Source organism: Vitis riparia, chromosome 11 (genome assembly GCF_004353265.1).
Source record: "Vitis riparia cultivar Riparia Gloire de Montpellier isolate 1030 chromosome 11, EGFV_Vit.rip_1.0, whole genome shotgun sequence".
In the NCBI taxonomy this organism is placed as follows: Eukaryota; Viridiplantae; Streptophyta; class Magnoliopsida; order Vitales; family Vitaceae; genus Vitis; species Vitis riparia.
The window spans coordinates 9,350,311-9,367,574 of record NC_048441.1 but is presented as its reverse complement, the minus strand read 5'-3'; the positions used below and the strand labels follow the sequence as shown (position 1 = coordinate 9,367,574).

General features: G+C 34.1%; 1 protein-coding gene across 1 annotated transcript; it reads right to left on the bottom strand.

Annotated features, from left to right (window-relative positions):
• Positions 1-4,342: 4,342 nt before the first annotated feature.
• LOC117925435 (tetratricopeptide repeat protein 1) lies at positions 4,343-14,678 on the bottom strand. Its single transcript, XM_034844439.1, has 5 exons — positions 14,294-14,678; positions 10,936-11,115; positions 6,918-7,044; positions 6,635-6,748; positions 4,343-4,783 (listed from the first exon to the last, which is right to left on the bottom strand). The coding sequence occupies exons 1-5, from the start codon at positions 14,543-14,545 to the stop codon at positions 4,668-4,670; spliced, it is 789 nt and encodes a 262-aa protein (XP_034700330.1). The 5' UTR covers positions 14,546-14,678; the 3' UTR covers positions 4,343-4,667.
• Between the last annotated feature and the right edge of the window lie 2,586 nt (positions 14,679-17,264).

The following is a 17,264-nucleotide window of genomic DNA, read 5'->3' as shown; positions in this document are numbered from 1 at the left end:
AACATGTACTCTAAAGACCAGTACATCAGGGAGACCCAAAGCCCACTCGAACTCTTGCCGGAAAGCTTGATTAGAAACCCAAAAAAATTATGCTGAAACCAAGCTTGAGTAACTTGCCAGAAAATATGCAAACTCCTAAACACATAGAAGCACAGGTTGGAATGGACGAGAAGTGCAGATCTGCAATGGTGGAAAGGGGTATTCGGCGGAAATGGCCGAAAGATAAAATTGGCAGCAATGGTAGAAATACAAGTCGACATCACGTGCTATGCAGATCACAATTTCTAGTAGCTCAGACTAGAAGCAACATGACTGTAGTAAAACCTTGCCTGAAAAGAGAATCTAATAGGATTGACCAGAAGAGAAGGGCTTGCGGTGGCCAGAAAGGAAGTCCGACGACACTGGACGGAGATGATGTGTAGAAAAGACACATTGGTCTATAGCAAAGGCCACAAGCTGTGAGATGATTCCAATGAAAATGGTCGAAGATGGTTAGAAATGTCCCTAACAATGGCACCAACAGTAGGCAGGATGAAAATAGTATTTTGAGAGAAATGAACATGAAAGAAATGCATTTTTTGGGATTCTAACTTTTTCAATTTTTTAACTATAAATGATGAAAATGCCCTTCAGACATTTACAAGCAAGAGTACACAATTGGGGACAAAATTGGAATCCACAAAGACATAAGTGCTATCGATCTTGGTAAATCGATCCAGGTTTCATTCATGGGCTCTCGGTGGAAAAAACTATGCAACTTAATTGTAGGAAACTTTTCACATAAAATTCTAAGTGTTAGAGCCAAGCGGTATCGATCTTGGTGGATTGATCCACATTTTGTTCAAAGGCTCTCGGTCACAAGACTGTGCACACAGTGGATCGATCTACATATTCTTGAATCAATTGACACCTTATAGAAAAATGACTTAGGCAAAAATTGACAAAAAATCACAAGAAACACACCAACAAGCTTTCCAAAAACTAAAAATTGATCCACCAAAGCTGAGAAACATTAGGATGACACACTTATTTTCCCATCAATGAGTTAGTATTGATTCTGTGAAACCAAGGTTTGGTTAATCTTAATTTTGATGATAACAAAACAAGGTTTAGAACTAATGACTACATTTTAAGTGTGATTAGGCAAGACGACTTCCAAAGTGGCAATCCAAAGACAAATCAAGCCAAGGAGAAATCATGAAGAAGAATACCACCTCAAAGAGAAGAGTTTTTCAAGACCAAAGCTTCTTAAGATCTCTTTGTAAGGTTGTTGGTGCACTAGGACTTTCATGCATTTCATTCTTTATTTTTGCACCAAAATCATCCAAGAGTAATATTGTTTTAAATATCTTAAGAATTGGATGATTTCATGTTTTCAACTAAAACCTTGTGTTAATTGATTTTCAAATTTGTGTTAAAAGGTTTAAAGTTGAAAAGGGTTGAGTGTTAAGCCAAAAAAATGGCTCAACCGATTCAACCGGTCGACCGGTTGTGCTCGTCCGGTCGAGAACCAATTGAGGGAGGCCAAAAAGTTTCTCTTTCTCCCAGTGGCCTTCTCTTCCCGGTCAAGGTTGAACCTCAACCGGTTGAGGTCTGGTCGAGGACCGGTTGAAGTCCGGTTGAGGCCCAACGGTCACTTTTCCTAACGGCTAGTCAATCGGTCGACCCCTAGCTCTACCGGTCGAACCCCCAACGGCTAGTTTGACTTTTTTCGTCTATAAAAAGGCTCCAATCTTCATTGTTTCATAGGCAAAACCTTCCCAAATCTTTCTTGATTATATTTGAGCCTTGGAATAGTATTTTTGAGTGCACCATTATTCCAAAACTTGCATATCTTTAGTGCACCATTCAATCCTAGTTTTTCTTGTATCTTTGAACCTAAAGTTCTATTACTAGGATTTTGAGAGATCATTATTTGTATATCTTTGTGAGGAATTTTCTCAAGTGAGGGGTATCACTTGAGAGGTTGTTCAAGATAGGGATATCTCTTGAAGAAGTGTAAAGGGTGCTTGGAGCCAAAATTCCAAGAAGGTGAATTGGAACCATAATCCAATTGTAAAGAGATTGGAAGCTTGGTTGAAGCTTCAAGATAGTGGAACCCTCACTCAATTAGGAGGTTGAGGAGAGTGGGCGTAGGCAAGGAAGTGCCGAACCACTATAAACTCTCGTGTTTGCACTCTCTCTTCCCTAATTCTTTTAAATTATATGCAATTGTGTTTATTTTGTTTATTATATATTTGCATATAATTATCTCTTATTTTTACATAGTTTAAATTTGTGAAAAAGATACCATCAGCCTATTTACACACCCCCCCCCCCCCCCCCCTCCCCCTCTCTAGGGTGATTAGCCTCAAATTTCTAACAGATTCATATTGAACAAAAATTCTACCAAGAACTTAACATTTTACGAAATTAATAAACATAGAGATTGATGAACCTTCCAAATTTATTATATAGATAGGTAAGCAACAAATGATTATCAACACTCTAACAAGTAAGCTTAAGCTCAAGGAAGACTCACTCATGACACCATAAAATAGTGAGAATGTTAATTTCTTTCCACTTATGAACATATATCCATCCATGAGGCAAAAATAATTTTCAAGACACTCTTCATTCCTAGAGAAATTCAAGATAATGTTCCAAGAAGTCAATTTGCACCTCTCTTGGCCGGATTTCTATTTAACACAACCCATTCACATCCCTTTAACAAAGTTCATACCTCATTTGCTTCACATTTAGTATTGAAATGATTACAAAGATATAGACTTTACCCTTAGGATCAATTTTTGACTTGAGGAACACTAAGGAAGCCTTTACAACATAACAACATAAGAGATGTCCCAATCTTGCAATGGAGGCTTTTCATACTTGAAACATTGTCAAGGAGTCATAACCCATTCGGGAAACTTAATATTTTCTTTTTTCTTTTCTTGTCTTTTCCATTTTTTAAACTTAATTTCATAGAGAGGACAAACAATCAAGGAACAATCATCTCAACCACTCAAGGAATTTTTGGGTGAATTTATTCTCTTTAATTCTTGTTAAATAGGTATAAGTTTACATTTAAACTTCAAAGAGCATTATTCACTATTTTTGCAATCACAAGGTTCAACCATGAGCTTTTACTTAAAAGAAACAAAGCTAACCTTTTGTGATTTATCTAATCAAATCAAAACAGCAAAGATTCAATATCATGTTTATCAATCAAGTCATGGAGATAAAGACATCTTGAAGCTTTTAAGATCATTATGAGTCAATCTAACTTTTAAACAAACCAATAAGCATTTCACTCTCATGAACTTAGCAAATGTTGAAAAAATTATGAAAAATGGAAAAAAAAAATTGAACCAAGACAAAAAGAACATCAACTTGAAGACATTAGGAACTTAGGAAGACAACTAGGACTCAAGGATATGCAAGGAGATGTCCTAGACAAGTTCTAGAGGATGTCAAATGAATGTGCATAAACCTATGGATCTTCTAAGTGATTCAAACCTAGACACATCCAAAGGTTTAGTGAGAATATCAGCAATTTGACCCTCTGTTGGAACATATTCCAAAGATATAATTTTGTCTTCAACTAAGTCACGAATGAAGTGATGCCTAATGTCAATGTGCTTTGTCCTAAAGTGAAGAACATGATTCTTAGAGATGTTGATACCACTAGTATTGTCACAAAACACAAACCCTATTATTATGTGTCCAAAAAATGGGTCACGTTCTTTTCCTTGCAATCTTTTTTAGTGTGTCTACCAAAATATGGCCCAAACAGATTTATAATCACAATCAGATGAGGCCCATTCTAGACTGAATATCTCAGCTAGATTGTTCGTCCGTTTAAACGCAACAAGCGGATGACGAATACCTTCACGTAGTCCCCCTTGACCTACGAGAACTAAACTTCCAACACTATATTAAGAGCCGAGCCATTTCCCATATTCCAAAGGTGAAACGGTGAAAAGAAGAAAAACATTGAAAGAAATTAAAAAAACTCAGCAACCATATTTGACCTACATTGTAAGTACACATTTTTGTCATTTTGCGACTCAGTTAAACAATAGATTACAAATTCTAGTAAGAAAGGCCGGTATAATGTTTGAAAACAAAGGAGAGATCCCTGTAATTAGATCAAAGCTGATGTAAGGTCCATATATTTCTCCCAAAGTAAATTTCCCCTAAGTCTCTCTAATCTTTTTCATTTGAAATAGTTTCTTCAAATTGTGAGAGACAATGGAAATAGGCATTGTTGCCAAACCAAATCCCAATTTCAGAGGCAGTCTGCAGGCCCGATATTGCAAGTAAAAACACAAGGCAAGAAAATAAACATCACTTCGTGGAATTTCAGGACAGAATCAAAATCTAATTTTCCAATTGTTGTTTTAGAAGCTAAAGATATGTTTATGCGGCGGCATACATGAAATAACTTAAATCACTTTTTTGAGTTATTTAATAGCATCAATTCACATCTCTCCAATATAGCAATTGCATCACTCAAGTCCTCTCATGAGGCAAAAGTCAATTCCTAAATTCTATCATGATACACACTCGGGCACTTTAGCCAAAATCATTCCTGCAAATTGGTGTCCCACCGGCTTGCTTTCATTTCCCCTGCATTTTTGTGTTCCTTGAAGATCTATGTTCAGTAATTCACCCAAACAACTGTACTAGCGCTGGAATGAAATGGAATATTGCCCAGTCTCCGGATCTTTAACAGCTTTGAAGTTGTCAACGCTCATCCCAAAACGGCCCAACAAAGAGTTGCCCATGTCTTTAAGCTTCCCTGCTCAGACACGACAAATTCATAAAATTCAACATTTCCTCATAATAAAGAATTAATGAAATCTGCTCCTTGGCATGAAACCTTATTTCCTACCCTCTCCAATAAAAGAAAGAAAGAGCCAGATCAACAGCATACTCCAAGCATTGTGGTGAGATCAATAGCAATAACACACTGAAATTATGGCAGTAACATCAATGGTGCACTCTAATTATGGATTAATTGCTGATATATTGGGTAGAAGGATGGATCCAACTGGACCTCCAAGCCTATTCTGGTTCCTTAGTTGCTTAGTTATTTGCAGCAGTGGGAAGGAGATGAAGACCTTTTTCAAAACTTGAGTGAAGATGGGAAATGGTTAAGAGTGGAGCTAAGGCAGAATGAGAATGTAAGGTAGATCTGTTTTTGTGAGGAATGCTAGGAGATATTATATTATAATTGAAGGCTGTGATCTGTTGGAATGAATGCCCTCGCCTCAAAATTTTGCCTAATGGGAGTTGGGAATGAGGCAGGCAATTTTTTTAAGGGAAAATAAGGGCAGCACCACAAGCTCTTAAGGGTTGTGCTCCGAGAGTAGAAAGAAGTTATGTTGACCTGTTGAAGAAATACCACCCTTGAGGGAATGGACATTGCTTAGGTAGATGGATGAAGACACCAGGATAAAAATGGAGTTAAACGGTCTTCTGGGATGGTGGGTAGCAAAGTATCCCCTTTGCTTGATTTTGATGATCTAGAGGCCCCGGAAAACTCCACATGGAGAGCTGCTCATGGGGTTTGGGTTGAGCACTTGGGAGGTTCCCTAATCCTCTTTTGAGTTTGCTTCTTCTAAGGAAGCAGATTGGCTGTTGAGGCATGATGAGGGGTATTTCAAATTCAAACCTTTGTCACTAGATTTGTGAGTTCCACAAGCAGGATGCACAAGGGAGGAGTTCCATGGCAAAGGGGGATGGGTTCATCCGGCAAGGGTGCTTCTGCATTTATGAATTTTATTCACCATTGGCCAAAGGGGCTGGGATACTACCAAGCAAGGCAGACCCTCTTTTGTGAAGATTCTGGTGAGAAGTGATGGCAGAGGGGTGCTGGAAAAGGTAGTTGCAGCTTTTTGTGGATCCAACTTCTCCATTTTGCTTTGGTTAGCAAGTTTCAGTATGGATGGTGCCAGTGAAAGGGTCTTCTATCAGAGAGTTCAATAAGAAATTAGGTTCTTATACTCGTTTCCATCCCATATTTCAGGTTGTTAAGTGCAAAAATTAGGTATTCTGCTGTCTAGCAGGCTAAACTTCTGGCTCTCTCAAGATCACCAAGGCATTACAGGGTAGCTCGGCACGGTCACATGCTTTGTTTATACTAAGATTTACCCTCAAATAAAGCCACTGACTTCCAAATTATCAGAACCTTTCTCTATCCATTTTCTGCATAATTTCTCTATGCAGGTAGGGATTTGTTTTTCCTTCATTAGTTAAAATCAAGAAACAGTTATTAAAAAGATCATATGATTTAAAGAGTACAATTATAAAAAATCAAAGCAAGTTGAAATTTATAATGACTGTTACGCCTACAATGGTTACATTATAAGAACAAGAAAAATGTCTAAAAACCCCATAAAATTTGATGTAATATCTGTTTGGTGGCCACGAAAAGCAAAGAGATAATGACCTAAGCCCAAAAACACACGCAGAAGGCTGCAAAAATTCTACCAAAAACGAAAAGCAAAGGGACATGATCCTAAATGTTAAATAACGAATTGCAAATAATGGTAATGAAGAGAACAAAATAGAAGGTTAGAACTCTTGAAGAATATAACCGAAGGAAAACAATAAAGAAAAATTCAATAAAAGCATTCTTTGTGCTTACCAATCATCTCTTCCTTCAACTTTTCTTGCTTCTCTTTGGCCAGTTGCTCCAGGCGGGGAATGGCTCTCCTAGCTTGGGAATTTGAAGGATCCAATTCTAGAATCTTTTTTGTATCTGTCCAAATAAATAATAAATAAATAAAATGAAAAAAAATGCACAACACAAGAAAACACTGAAGAAGAGAAAATGTTTACAAGAAAAAAATTCTATACACTATTCAGGATGAGAAGAATACAAGATGACATTGAAGGATAAAATGCACAGCTTTTGGATCCAAACGTACCTGCAAGAGCCTCTTCAAAGTGTTCAAGCTTTTCATGAGCCTCTGCCCTTCTGGTCAGAGCTTTCATGTACGTAGGATTTAGCTCTAATGCTTTTGTACATTCCTTGATTGCATCCTCAAATTTTTCCTGAGATAGATCAAGCACAAAAGTAAAATGTTTATAAAAATATCATCTGAGAAACCACAAATGCACCAAAGAACTAGTTGATACACACTAAAACAAGAAAGAGGACCCGTAAAGAAATTACAATCCTTCAGAGACCAGATTTGGCAACTCATAAAATTTTGAAATAAAATGGAATTGCAATGGAGAAGGAAAATGCTAAAGGGAAAGGAAGAAGAACAATCAACTGGACAAAATACAAACATGCTCTGACTTTGCCAAAGCAATCCATCACCCCCAGCTTCCTTATTCCTAGGCTCCTAGCTATTAGAAAATAAGTCCAAACGGCCTCTTTTGAAGTCCTACCTCTGCCCCAAACATTTAATTGGGACCTTCCTATGCTCCCATCTTCTAAGTAAAATTTTATGTCTCCCAAATTCTATCCCATGCTGCTTGACTTGGGAGCAGGTACATATATAGGAGTCAGGTTCTTTTAACTCCAAAATTATGGGGAACCGGATAAAAAAGGATTCAAAATTTAGATATGGATACAAGGTTACAGCATAATAAAAGGGAAAAAAGGGAAATACATTTGAAAACAACTACAAGCAAAGATACCTTTGATAAGAATGTCTCGTCTTTTTGTTTCTCTCTTTATCTTTTCTTCCTTATCCCTAAATATTCTTAGATTTTTTTTTCTTTTTAAATATAATAATCTATTAAGGAAGTTGAATAAAAAATCAATCAATCAAAATCAAACAACCATATGCGAAGCAAAGTATGAGTATCCAACAAGGAACCCACATCCATGTCGTATCATGTCAACACAAGCATGTTGGGGGAAGTTTGAGAGTTTGGTATCATAGATTCTAGCCACCTAATTTGAATGCCATCACTATGAATTATCTCTAGAGTGCTTCTCATCTCCTTGATAACATCACACCAAGCTAATCAACTCAAGAGAAAATCCATCTAGACCAGGTGCCTTGTCCCTGTTACAAACAATCTTTCACAGCTGACCAAACTTCTTCCTCAAAGAGTCTCTCCAATCCCATCAGCTTCCTCCACATCCAAAACCTAAAAACCAAAACCATCAGGAGATCAAAACCTCATTCCTCCCAGTACAATCTTAAAAGCAACTACATGATCTCTTAGTATCATCCTTTGCTAGAAATTGAAGCACCACCAACCATAACTTTCAGTATTAAAGCAGTGATATGTTAACTGACTTGTAAAAAAATTTTGCCTCTTGGGCTCTAAGAGAACTCTTTCCTCGCCAATTTGTGCAAACAAGACTCAATTTTAATTTGCACCTGAAGATAAGATGTCTAACTCACATGTTACAGCTAGCAGCTTCTTAGTAGAAACAAAGTTTGGAGATCCATCAGTGAACCAACCTCCATCCATACCCACACCCTAACCTTCTTCATAAAGAACCCACTCCTTAAGCTACATGTTTTTGAGGTCCATAGGGCTTCTGTGTTCCCTTAATACCTAAATGGCTAAAATCCAAACATATGGCCACATGATCTCACAAAAGTGAAGGCAGGGTTCCACAAGATGGATTTGAGAAATATTCCTCCCAACTAAGAACTTGTCTAAGCACAGCACTGTTGTAGGATCACGATGACTAGAGCAGAAGAAGATTCCCACTTAGGTGGAAGGTCCAACAAGTTGTTGGACTCCTTAAAGTCTGAGAAACCCATTATAAGTGGAGAAACCTTTTCATACCTTTTGCTCACACATGCACACACCAAAGCAAACTCTGCACTAACTCCACCAGAAAAAATCACATTCCCACTTCATGTTTGCATCATTTAACTGTAAAGAAACCAAAGCAAACCCCTCACTAAACACAAAATAAACAAGAAATGCAAGGCTCATCTGTCACCATATCTTTTTTAAGAACCAAAATACTATCCCACATAATTATAACAACCCCCAACCTCCATTCCTTCTCAAATTATCTATAACCCTTTGGGGGTTATCTTTCTTTTCCACAACAACATCAAAGAGAAACTTGCTACTGTTGTTCAGCCTCTATGCCTATTAAGCAAAAGCACAATCATAGACAATTCAAAGATTTGGAGTGCTAGAACCACTTGCTGAAAGATTATTTTGTTTATGCTCTTCTCCTTGGTCTAGAAAGTCATTTAGAGTATGCTCCTTATCCTTGCTAGATTCCATTGACTGTTTGAGATCATGTTAGTGGGGTGCTTCTCCTCTCTCTCTCTCTTTCTCTCTCTCTCTCCTTTTTTTCATATTGGCATCTTTTATCATATACTTCCTGCATACTTAGAGCTGATGCCTTCGTTTTTTGACATTTCTTTAATATAATGATACTTGTTTTCCTTTTTTCTTTCCTTGTTTGCATACTGGCATCTTTTTTATCATATAGTTCCTGTATATTTGGAGCTAATGCCACCGTTATTTTACATTTCTTTTATATAATGATGATCTTTGCTCTATCAAAACAAATAAGATAACCGATAACTCCTTGCATTGCCCAATGAGGAATAGGATTTAAACTTTGTTTAACTCAAGGTGGATAGATCTCAATGGTTGAAAAGGGGTTCTGCAGTTGGTTGAGATGGCTATTGGAAGACTAGAGGTCAAATGTCTAATTGTAGAAAGATTTTGAGAAAATTTAGAAGCCTCAATGGTAGGAGATAAAAAGTAGGAATCATTTGAGATTGTTTTGAGGTCTTGTCAGTAGGAAAGCCTATGGAATGGATTCAGTCTCTTGATCTTTTACTAATGATGGGTCTGATCTGCTTTATGGATGGCTGAGTGAAGATCAGAAATGTTTGGAACACAAACGCTATTCTAATGGAAATAAGTAAGAATCTACACAATGGTAGTATTGGTAAAAGGAGAACGAGATGATGACGCAAGTTCTCGCCCAACTTGGTGATTGGGGACTCAGATGTGGAGGCTTGGGCATATTTTAGAGATATCAAAATTTTGGGAGTTTCTTTTGAAGGTTTGAGGAGGCAACCATCATTTTCTTCTCAGCTAAGAAAGATCTTCTATTAGCCACAAAAGGAAAAGCAGTGGATGTGAAGAAATCCAAAAGGAAAATGAAATTCAGTATAAGTTATGAGGGAATGGTGAGATTAGAGAAGGAGGTTGCATCTGTATTCTCCTTGAAATAAGGTTTCTTTCATGGAACATGCAAGACTGTATTGTTCAGGGAGAAACATCTCGACATGAAAGGGGCCCTCACAATCCAACAACCATAGTAGCATCATATTGCCTCAACATGGGTATGATAGGTTAGTTTGACAAGACCATGCAGATTACTTATGTTAGTACTTGAAATGGTGTCTTTTGGTAAAACAGTTTCAAGAAGAAAACGCTCACTGAAGATTAGGGAAAACATCTCACATGCAGGAACTTTGGAAGAAACTATGGCTCAGTTTGGAAGATCAGGCAACAGTGAAAAAGTATCAAGGAAGAAAATGAAACAGAGTTCAAACTTAAAATACAATCAATATTTCCGAAAATTTTCAGAAGAAACTGTAGCAAGCGAATGACACATATTAACAACAGAAGTAAGGAATCGCACTGGCCCTCAAGTAACATCAAGAGGATTCCTAGAAAATTGTCCATAAGCTAAGTCAAATAAAAACAGTCCAGAACCGTGCTTCAACCACATGCAGGACCACCATGCCCCTCAAACACTCCCAGTTCTACAGTGTTCTACGTTGTTCTACAGTGTTCTACAGTGTTCTTCCAGAGGTCTAACATCTGGATGAATCAATAAATATTTATCTAATATCTAAGATTATCAATATCTCAATCCACATTTTGAAATATCTTGATAGAAGTGTACTACATATTATAAAATTTCTACATGGATTGGAAATGTCAACACTTGAAAAATATGTAATCATCCTCAGTAAGAAGAAATACCAATTTTAAAAAACAAATAGCTTGGTTTGCATGGCATATCGAACGTATTTCAACAGATGATGGCATCTCTGGTGCAACTTGTAAAGCAAGTTCATATTGTGATAATGCCTCCTGATACTGCCCAGCTCCAAAAAGTTTGTTGCCTTCCATTTTTGCATCATTTGCTTGTGCTAAGGCTTTCTGCTTAGGAAGAAAACATCAGAGAGTAAGAATCTTTAAATCTATAGCTAATAAAACCACATTTATTATTTATACAAGAATATATAAAAAATAAAAATAAGATGAAAAGGCATGTGCTACCCCAAGGATCACATTACATGTCTCTAACCACTTCTATGGAGAACCATTGAACAACAGAGCAGCATGGAAAATAATGAAGGAAAATAAATGTCAAATATAAATATTTAGATAGAATCTTATGAGCTATTAACCAAAAAATAATATGACTATAATATGAGTCTCACATTGTGTATAAAAGGTGTGGCAAGATTTCCACAAGGATCATATTCCCAATGCCTCATCCTTGTATTCGTTAGCCAAATTTAAGAATTAATTTAAGACTAATGGGAAAACTTGCAGGCATCATGAGCCATGACAGCCTCATCTATTCACATCTGTGCTTTTCCCAAGCAACAAGTTATTTCATTATGATATCCTAGGTCATTCTTACCCCATAGTTTAAGCTATCCTATATTTTGGAGTTAATATAAATACCCAATCTCAAAAGTTTGATTCATTGGCAAGTTAGTTACATGATCTTTGCACCTCAGTCACAATTTATTTATTTATTTGATAGGCACCTTTGTCCCAAAATTTTAAAGGTAGGCTAAACCTCAGAACTCAGAAAATAAATACTGCATTTCACTTTAACAACTCATCCAAAGCATCTCCAACACATGCTCATGTGACTGACTTATTGATAGACTATTGGTAATCATTTTTCATAAAACTGTGGATGCAATAGTAACAATCTGCCAAAATTCCAGTTAATGTAGTTGTTAATATCTTATTCAGAAATCTCAACCTTACAAATGTTTTAATTTCCATTCAGGAGGTTGCCATAGCTTAGCATGTTCCATTATTCTGTCTCTAAATAGAGTGATGAGTAGTCTCTAGGAAAATAATGTGGGTAACTGATTCAACTACTCCACTAAGCAACACAAGTGCAACACCAACTTTGCAATTGAACACAATTTCAATTACTTCTTAAAACATTCCAAGCTTATCACAGCTCCCATGTTCTATTCTGTCAGGAAAAAGTTCTGTAGAATTTGTTCCTAGTTCAAAGAAGCTTTTTCTTGCATGTTATGAGCTCCCATTGCAAATCCAACTAAGCAACTGAAAGGAAAATCTAGTTTATCCTTGTAATTCAATTGGTGGATATTGTCCAGTGTATAATGTTCATATATTGGACCAAAGGAGGAATAAAAGAGAGTGAAAAGAATATCAGCATCAACAAAATTGTGAAGTCACAACCTGCCATAATTTGTCAACTGGAGGCATAGTAAGATGGCTAAATAACCATTAGCAAGCCGGAAACCAAATTTCCCCACTAGAGCAAACCTAATGTGAAACCCCGAAATAGCCAACTTGTAAGATAGAAATAAGTTCGTACAGATTTTCAGGATCAATGCCCAGCTATGAGTAGCTGAAATACCATAATTTCCATGCACAGAAGATGAGGTAAACAGAAAAAGGAGCTCAATTGTTTTACCAGAACAGCCTCATGCATTTCCCCTGATGAGACAAAAATCACTATTTTCTCAAGTACTTCATTTGGATGTTCAAGCATTGGTTCATAATAAAGGAAACAAACCAATATGCACTGGGTACATAAAGTACCAAAACTGATGTGGACAACAGACTTAACACAAAGGAAACTATATATAAGATTCAGGGCTGGTCTGCCATTTTTTAAAAAAAATTATCTAGATGCCCTCCCAAATCCCATGATAACATGAATTTTCATTAGGACCCCCAATGATAGATTAATCTTCACTGAAACCTACCCCTAGGAGCATTTCTTGGCTCTGCCTGGGCATGTTAATAATCCCAACGCCTACAATTTGGATCATCTATCATATCCACACGCCAAAGCACTGGCATCCTTCAAAGAGAAGTTACAAATTGCTGTGGCAATGATTCTGGAAGTGACAACAGTAATAACAGTGTGTATATAGATAGACAGATAGTTCAAAAGGTATTGACAGTACCTATAATGGTGTTGGGGTGGTAATTATCATACTGGTTGTAGTACCAATATCCTGGAGTAGTGATGGCAACAGTGGAGGCGAGTTTTAAGAGTTTGTGACCATGGTGGTCATAGTGGAGGCAGCAATTTTTGGTGGCCTGAGAGTTCTGATCATGAACTATATTTCGAATTTGTGGGAAGAAGCTAAGGATGTTTATAAAACCTAGTAAGCTTTGACCCCCCTTTATCTTTTTTGGTCCATCTGACGTTCAATTCCAAATGTTTTAAGTTAGAAAGCATAACCCTTTTTGAAAGCATGGAAATTCTCTTTGCTGTTCTTTACAAGCTTCTTGCTTTCTATGATGTCTAGATTTTAGCATTGTTTTTGTTGGTCAATATTAGTTCAAAATACATAATTCTGATTTTCCCTCCTGTCTTTGATAGATTTGTATTTATAACAAGAGCAATGATGCCCTTCTGAAAATCATGCTCATTCAACATCAAATTGATAATTATTCTCAAGCATGGATTCTCAACTTAACAAACCAAACACATATTTTGTTTCCCTGTAAACTCATTAATAACAGTGATTTCTACTTACATTATTGACCCGCCATAAGTTTTTAAAGAAAGCACCTAGCTCCATAACCCTATCAAAAACTCAAAACTAGTTTATACCATACAAACTATCAAGAAATAGTACTGCCAATAAGAGATCCAAGAATTTCTAGCAATACAAATTAACGGCAAAAATTGTATATTCACATCTAGCAACATTTATTCAGTAAAATGTAAAAGCACAAGAACAATAATTAGATTTAAAAAAAAAAAAAAAAAAAAATCATTAGCCCAAAGTTTGGTTCAGGGGAAAAAAGGGAAAGTTCTCGTCTAAATTGAACCAAATAGTTTTATGGGGCACAGCTGACGTGAGGTACCGATTCTCATTCTACCCTTTCTCATCAAACAAATTGAGCAAAATCGAAACGCCAATGATTATCAATTAAAATTGAAGAAAAAATAGCCAAATTTTATAATAACTAATGTAATATTAATTCATTCAAGGCATAAAAAAATCCAAAAATTCCCTTCAAATCCCAACAAGAATTATATCAATTGTCACCAAAAAAAAAAAAAAATCACAGAAAAATAAATGAACTTTTATTGAACCTCTTTCAACTGATCGTCGTTCAAGGCATCCTCGCAGGAAGAGACTTGCTGCTGTTGTTGTTCATCACCGGCGCCGCCGTCGCTTTCTTCATCGTCAGTTTCCGGTTCCCCTTCGCTAGCGGTTTCGAATCCATCAGAAGCATCCTTAGCAGACTCTGCCGATGTTGCTGGTGGTGTCGTTGTGGATGAAGACGATTGCTTTGGATTGAGATTGGTTTCTTCACTCTCTATCGCCGGTTCAATCACCACCATTTTGGAACTACGCCGCTGCCTCTGCCTCTGCTACGGAGGGCCTAGGCGGATCAAGAAGATGCTTGCCTCTGATACGGCACCGACACCGTTTCTAAGGTCTTGGTCTGGAAATTTCTGGGCCCTTCTTACTTGAGACGGTTAAAAATTTCGAACCGTCCTTACGGGTATTGAGGCCCTGTTTGCTTAAAAATGATTTTTGAGGATAGTTTTTAAAAAGTGTTTTATGATATTTTGTAAAATAAAAGTTTCTTAGTTAATTGTAATGTTTTTAATATATTTTTAAATTAATTTTTATATATTATATTTTATTTTTAATCATTTATATGTTTATATAATTATTATTTTTAAATAATTCTTAAAAAATAAATAAGTGAAAACGATAACAAACAATAAAAAAACTAAAAAATATTCTTAAATAATATCGTACTTTTTGTTTTTAAGAACCAAAAATAGTTCTCTAATTATTAAAAGTGTTTTCCTTTTCTTTTTTTTTGATATGGAGAAAAACTGTTTTTGAAAACCTGGGCCCTAAATTATTCAGTAATTGTTTTAGATAATATTATATTTTTAGTTTTATTTGGGAGCTCAAATTAAAGTTTAATTGTTAATTTTTGAAAGATAATAATAATTAATTTTTTAAATATGGGATGGCCTCCTATATAAACAATAAAAGATCTTTTCATAAAAATGACATTATTTTTCTTGCTTTTTTATAGAAATATTTTTTTAATAAAATATTATATTGATGTCAATTTTCATGTTTTATATATATATATATATATATATTAGCCATGTTTAGTTTTGAAAATTTTTGAAAGAAAATAACAGAAAAAAAGTGAAATAAAATAAAATTAATAAATTTAAAATTAATAAATAATTATTATATGTTATTTTAAACTTATGGATGTAAAAATTAAATAATTTAAAAATATTTAAATTTTCAATTATTTTTAATTATGTATGATTTTCTTTAATATTCTTCATATTATAATAAAAAAATGAAACTATCATTTTTTTTTCTTTCTTTCTTTAATGTTTAATGTAATCTCATGAGAAAAAAATGGAATGTGATGGAATTTATGGAATTAGCCAAGTAGGTTATGTTGTTTATTTTTAGGTGTGAAAAATCTGTAGAATTTCTTAAATTTGCGTGATATTAATTCAAAACCAGTAGAATTTCTTAAATTTACATTACATTAATTCTAAATCTTCCAAATTTGCATAGCATTGGTGTTAAATAATTTTACTGAAATCCTTACAAAATAAATAGATAAATTATTATCTCAACGAGTTTATTAATTTATCAACAAATATATATTTATTAATTTAGAGAGCATATTATATTTTTTTTATATAGTTTATAAATCTAAATATAATGTATGTGGTCAAAATTTAGTACAGAGGACCAATTGAGGGAGGTAAAAGTTGAACAAAAAAAAAAAAAAATTATAGTCTAATGATAACAAACAAATCTTCCTCTTCTTCTTTTATTTATTTATTTATTTATTATATATATATATATATATATGAAAAGGTGTTCAAATGTCCTTGAAAACACTTTTTAAAGAAGATTATAAAAAAAAAAAAAAAAGGTTAACGTCATATTTAATTGATGATGGGATATAATAAATTATCTCATATATTATTCATCTTTTTTTTTTTTAATCCCTTATAGTTAAAATATGAGATTAATGCTAAGATATCTTTATTAAATATAAGATAAATTTAAATCTTTTAAATAAAAAATATTCATATTTCATATTATTATTTTTATTTATTTCACAAATTAAATATAAACATAATATTATATAACATATCTCATTAGATATAGTATGGATATTATGTTCATAGGATATGTGTATTATCATATCTTATTATATCTCATAAACCAAATGTAACCTAAAAAAATAAAGAAGGGATGATTATAAAAGATAGTTGAATTTTCAAAAAATAGAAATATATATATATATATATATATATATATATATATATATATATATATATTTCATTAGTTATTAATTAATATTTCCTTGGGCGCTTAAGGATTTTTATAAAAAAAAAAATTATTATCTTATATATTTAATACGGTTATTAATTTAAAACTAATCCTAGTTGAGACTGGAAGATTTTATTATTAAAGCAATGTAATTAATTTATAGTATATATCCAAAATGTCGGTGTTTGATAGTTTCATTAACATAACCAATGAAGTAGAGCTTTTTTTTCTTTTTCTTTTTTGTTCACAATAGTCCAAAAGAAAAACAAAAACAAAAAAAAAAAAAAACACAAAAGGTCTATTTGGGAAATGCTTTTAGAATGGTTTTCTATTCTCAAAAACCAAAAAACACAAAAAAAATACGTATGACAGTCAAAAATTGTTTTTTGTTCTTAAAAATAGAAGACAACGTCTTTTCAAAGAATATATTTTAATTATTTTCTAGTGTTTTTTAAGGATTGTTTTAAGAAATAATTATACAAACATGTGGAATAATTAAAAATAAAGAATTAGATATAAAAATTATTTTTAAAACATATTTAAAAATATTAAAAATAAGCTAAAAACTTTTCAATTCCAAACAAACTTTTTATTCTACAAAATATCATAAAACAATTTTTAAAAACCGTTTTTCATAATTGTTTTTTAAAAGGGTTACCAAAAGCACTGTTGGACAACTTATGAGAATATGCCAAATAAAATAAAAATGTTGAAATCGGTAAA

Coding starts and splice junctions, on each gene's coding strand:
- LOC117925435 (XM_034844439.1), bottom strand. CDS start 14,545: ATGGTGGTGATTGAACCGGCGATAGAGAGTGAAGAAACCAATCTCAAT. Junction 11,116..14,293: donor ACGACGATCAGTTGAAAGAG/GTTCAATAAAAG, acceptor CTTCCTAAGCAG/AAAGCCTTAGCACAAGCAAA. Junction 6,749..6,917: donor CTTTGAAGAGGCTCTTGCAG/GTACGTTTGGAT, acceptor TTATTTGGACAG/ATACAAAAAAGATTCTAGAA.